General features: G+C 38.9%; 1 protein-coding gene across 1 annotated transcript; it reads left to right on the top strand.

Moving 5' to 3' along the window:
• The first annotated feature begins 3,005 nt into the window (after nt 1-3,005).
• On the top strand, nt 3,006-5,125 carry LOC145771616 (uncharacterized). Its single transcript, XM_082583331.1, has 3 exons — nt 3,006-3,124; nt 4,043-4,140; nt 4,929-5,125. The coding sequence occupies exons 1-3, from the start codon at nt 3,046-3,048 to the stop codon at nt 5,082-5,084; spliced, it is 333 nt and encodes a 110-aa protein (XP_082439457.1). The 5' UTR covers nt 3,006-3,045; the 3' UTR covers nt 5,085-5,125.
• Nucleotides 5,126-5,783: the final 658 nt, after the last annotated feature.

Raw genomic sequence — 5,783 nt, 5'->3', positions numbered from 1 at the left:
TCGGTTCAATTTGTCACTTTCTCAGCAGTTTTGGAACAAATGGATCGATTTTTACTTGCCAGGTCTTCAGGGCCGGAAAAAATGGTTAAAAATGGCCGAGAATTTGGAGCCTGGTCAACTTGTAGTGGTGGGTTCTCTCCAAGACATTAGTAAACGTGTGAAGTATCAACTTGGGAGGGTGCATGAGGTAGTTCCACATATTAGGAAAGGGAAGCCTGTGGTTCGTAGAGCTAAAGTTGCCGTCTGCAACTATGATGAGAGTACGGGGAAAGTGAAAGTAGACTACGTGTTGAGGGATATTTCGTGCCTCGCCTCCGTAAAGAACACCTAAGTGTTAGGGTTTGAGTCTGGTTTTGTCTGCGGTGGCCGACACTTGTCTGAGCCCAGAACAGTCGGTTATTATCGCAACCATTGTATATAGCGTCATTTTAGCGTGTAGGCCTACCTATGGTACCAATTTCATGTATCGTCGTGTATTATTCGTATTGTTGTTCATTCTTTGCATGCCCTTGGTATTTGCGTATTAACTTAAACGTGAGTGATTCAAACAATTTGTGTATCATGTGTTTTTATTCATTGGCTCACAATTGTCGTCAATTCTTTTTTAGTTATGCCATGTTAGACTGTCATAACTAGGGGCCGCTATGTTCCCGACAATTTTGTTCACCAAATCAAACGTCATATAAAACCGTTATGGTCTACTTAACCTAGCTGGCATCTTACGTCATGGAAATTGCTAGAAAATGTCCAAATATTGCACCATCGTTCGTAAGACCTGATGAAACATTGCATCATCACCTTTGAACACCTGTTTGAATTGCTTCACAATTCCTTTCATTATTGCGTCACATAACTGCGTACGTGAGTTTGAGATATTGAAATGTATTCTGACCATTCGTAAAATTGTTACTTGGAAGTTGGTCGCAAATTTAACTGTTTCGCTTAGTGCTGCTAGCTCGACAAAACTTCCATCTTTTATCTAAGTAGTTTGTTGTAGTGAGAAGTTTTTAGTGGTGTATTGCGTTGCACCTAATTTTCGATAGCCGCGGGCTAATTTTACAGAAATACACTTTTTGAATAGACATTTCAAAGGAGTGTTTCTTTTTCGGTCATTACATACAGACGAACGGATCCGGAATCTTATGTTACAATTTTCCCACGAAGAGATTATGGTTTACCCGGGGATATAGTGAGCTTCGGGATACGAAATTCACGTGACCTCGCGAGAGCACTTCTGCGCACAGTAGTGTCACTGTTTGGCAAGTATTCAAAGTTTAAGCAGGGTTGTTGGTGGTTGGGCTGCACGTTGAAGACTAGTTAGTAGGCTAATAAAGTTTAGTTGTGCAATAGGGACAGAAAGGCTAATGAACGTCTTTTGCATGCTGGTTTTCTGTAGGCTATCTGCAAATACACATTTAAATACTTTGCAAGTGGATTTAGACTAGGTTTATAAGACATTACGGTATTTTGTATTGTCCATTGAAGCAAATTTGTGTGATCAGTGTTGTTTTCTGTGCAAAGTGGAATAATAACAAACAAAACAGGCAGTTCTGAGATTATTAAGGTTTATTTTTTGTATTAAAAACATGACTGAGGTCTAAGGATACTTTTTATACAAATGATTAGTTTGTGGGCCTACGGTACATTGGATATGTAGCCTTGTCATTGTAGTGAGAGCTTTCAAGAGTTAATTTGTCAGAACAAGAGCTAGTAGTAAGAGTATGGGTTAATTTCAATACATCACACCATCCATACACTGACTAGTATCATTGACTAATCCAATGTAGCTTTGTGCATATTAAATTGTGCTAGGCCATAGGCAGGTGAAGCAGTTGCCCAGGGCTCTATCATCAACAAAGTTACTAATTTTGACAAAAATGTATGTAATTAAGCAATGTTTGGGAAACTACAAAACTAGCACAATCTGATTAAGTAGGCTATGTTAATTTGTTGTTTGTAGGCTACAACTCCATAACAGGATAGCAATATTTGCACCCACAGACATGAAATCATTTGTAAACCTTTGTGCATCTGCCCAAAATAGAAATTGCAAAAACCTGTAAACATACTGAATAGGCCTACACTTTTTGCTACTTCATGTCCCCCTGAAGAATTGTTTACTTGATTAAAAATGTTAAAAACTTTCAATCACTCCTTTATGAAACAGAAACATTTCTTCAGTTTAGGAATAAGAAATATATATTATGGAAAGACCTTGTTTTAGAGAAAATTGACATGCAGCTCTGCTCATCAGTTTTGAATACCATATATACTTTGTTTGCTTAATACTAGCTAATACAATATGATACTTTATTAATATCATACTGACCATAGTTATTTTTTTATTCTAAAGGACGAAGGTCTTAGTAGTCTACTGCATAACAGACAGAGTGAACGTAAAGTGCAGAGTTGGCCAGTTTCACAGTAGCCGTAGCTGTACTATGTGCTGGGCCTATATATTCTTAAACTCAGTCGATGGCTGTTTTGGTATTTGGGCACTTTCATTAACATTGCACACATTTTTACCCCCTAAAGTGGCTCTGTACGGATATAGCTAGCTGTAGGCCTATGCTATAATATGACGGAATGGCCCGTTTCGGTGAGTCCGATTCGGTGAGTCCGATCTCTTAACGGGGGATTTTTTCAATTTTTTTTTTAAATTATCGGGTACCGTAGCCTAATTATCATTGCCGTTTTACGGTTAGAGGTTAGGAACTCACCGAATCGGACTCACCGAATAGTAGCAGACCCATAATATGAAGTACCGTACATCAGTATAGGCTAACTAAAGGGCTAGCTTGTTAGTAGTCCAGAAAGTTAATTATATACAAAAGTATAATATACATATGTTAAATTTTAGTAGCAATCCAAGGTTTTAATCTGATCTTTCATTTAGGTTTTATTGTGATAAATTCAGTGCTTTAGTAATTAATCTATATTTGTGAAATGGGGTTTGTGTGTTGTGTAACAAGCTGTAAAAGTGGGTACAAGTCTTGCAAGACTGTAGTGAAAGTACCAATGTTTTGATTTCCGAAAGATGAAGAAATGAAAAAAAGATGCTGCTTGTTTCATAAATTTAATTGCAATGTGTGGAAAATCAAGTCTGTTACAACACCTACAAAAGGTAAGAATAAGATCAAAAGAATGGCTTTAGTTTGGTTGTTAAATTTATTTAGTTAGGTTGAAATTGTGTAGAGTGACAACAGTACTCATTACGGCCCAGCAAATAAGTTTTTTTTCTCATTTATTCACCGTCTTCTGACTTTGATTCGAGGCAAAAAAGGTTCGTTCTGGCGAGGATAGTAGGTCTAACTCTCTAAACCAACGAGAAATAACACAATGAGTGGAAACTCACTCTTCTCTTAGTGTTTCTCATTTATCTCTCTCGTTTCTCTACGTCGTTCGTTTCATGGTTCACTGTTTGCACATGGAAGGCTACAGACTGCGACCGTACGGGTGTACGGCGTGCTAAGAATGCACTAAAGCAAGGCTAAAGTGACGGCGAATACCACGAAGCAATTGGACTGTTCCGACCATAGTATTATTGTTAGGTGGTTTAAAAGTTTATTTTCGTTACCGCTTGTCTTTTCAGATTATTGTGTGAAATTTTGAAGTAGGTTAATCAGGATGTTACAGGTCAATAAGCAGGGTAAATACATAGGCTCTTGCTAACAACAATATTAAATTAGTATAGGGTAGCAAAGGTCTACGAAATACGATACAAAACGACTGACTGTAGGCTATATGGTTATCAAAGTTTATCTTATCCAGCTATAAACAACCAACAGGGCTAGAAGAAGTTTGGCTTTTTATAACAGTGCAATGGAAAACAGTTCTGATAATTTAACCGTCGAGTATCTTGTGGAAATAATCGAAAATGAAGAATTTCAAAGTATTCCCATTTCAACGAGCGCGTCTACAGTGCAACGTGAATTTGGGTAAGAAAGCGTTTCAAAGGACCTCGCACCTCTAATTAAATTGTGCAGTTGTGTGTTGATAGCTGAATAAAATTGTTTGGATATATTATCCGGTATTTTTGCAGATGTCACTTATGTCCGAAAACTTACAAAACCAACGGGGGATTGCGTTTTCATGTCAAGTCAAAGCACGCTGGAAACACATGTAATAACACCAGAAAAGGTATGGTACTACAGTTCCGCATATTACCTGCCTGTAGACCGGCAAGACAACTTTATAGCCTGAATCGTCCATTTACACATTGTTTCTACGTCTGGCGACGACGGATCAACGTTAAAATCTGACTGCAGTCAGCCACTTGTGTGTAACAATTGCTGTGGTAGGCATATCCAGTCTGCCAAATTAAAACATATCGCAAATATTGCATCTATTCAACACCTGCCTACGTCGAATCGACATAAAAAGGGGAAATTGTTAGACCACATTCCAGACGTCAAAATATCAAAATGAGGCCCCTAATTTCTTGAAACGGAGGCCCAGCCCCATACCCCCTTCAGGTTGCAACTAAGACATCATATATCGCGTTTTCGTTTGTAGAGGGGGCATTGGTCCCCCTGACCCCCCTCTCGGGAGCCCTGATTCTACTGAATAGCGTCATTACACCAATATATAATGGAAACATAAGCTACCGGGACGCATCTTTTGAAAATGTACCATTACATAGGTGTATAGAGGGAATGGACCAATCAGAGGGTTAGGGAAAAGGATAGTAATAATATAGTTACTAAGATCGAGTTTTCGACCAACCAACATGGCGTAGAGAGTATGCTATTGGCCAGAAGACTGGAGGTCGTTGGTTTGAATCCTCTATTTTGGTTAAGATGTCTTTGATTTGGGAATTTGTAGACAAGTTTCCTTTTAGGAAACGTATTGTGGTACACTTTCAAAAGGTGCTACCGGGACATCCGCCACTACATGTATTATTCATTTCACACTTTGTATTTTTTTAGTGTCTGAATCAACAGTACAGAAGATGTGGTTACAAATTGGTGGTTCACTTGATAACTTCACTGATGCAGCTCTTCAATATTACATTCGTGCATTCGAATCCACCACAAATGGGAGCGAACTTTTTCACAAGTTTAGCTGTGATGCAATTGAAGTGATCCCAGGTTTATTTCACGGAAAACTTCAACGTATGGAAGCAGTGGAGCAAACAAGAAAATTGTGTGATGTGTTTCTGAGGTAAAAACCAAACATATAGTGGCATTTTCATTCTATACCGATGCTATAGCTTGTTTAACCAATGTAGCTTATCAACAGTGATTTACATTTATTTCAATCATGTCTGGTACGACGAACGACAGTTCTGCCAGATTTCAGAAACTGCCTTCAATGATTAATATGCTTATCCAGTGATCTCGTGGGATTGCTGTTGACTGAGCCAATCCCAATCTCTCCGTCTTATCTTCAAGTACGAAACTTGTCTTAATTCAGTCTGTATTTATTGGTCGATATCCAAAAACTTCATATAAAGTCGCCAAATAGATAACGCAATTGTCTATACCAGCCAGTAAATGAGACTTACTCAAGATGCATAAAACGGGGCAAGATGCATATTTTAACTTTGCCTACATTACCGTAAAAAATAGCACGAATTTACGATTTGTATACCATTAAATACTCTTGCCAGCAGTGGCGGCTGGTGGCCTCCTGAATTGGGGGGGCTGCAAGGCAGCATATCCAAGAATTGTTGGAGGGCGATATCAGGCGAACCTTGCGGGCGTGTCGCCGAAGGCGACACCCACGGCGGGGGGTCTGGGGGGCCTCCCCCAGAAAATTTTTTACAATTACATTTAATTTGG

Source organism: Aplidium turbinatum, chromosome 6 (genome assembly GCF_918807975.1).
Source record: "Aplidium turbinatum chromosome 6, kaAplTurb1.1, whole genome shotgun sequence".
Taxonomy (NCBI): domain Eukaryota; kingdom Metazoa; phylum Chordata; class Ascidiacea; order Aplousobranchia; family Polyclinidae; genus Aplidium; species Aplidium turbinatum.
The sequence above is the reverse complement of the archived record's forward strand: the minus strand, read 5'-3'. Positions and strand labels throughout refer to the sequence as shown.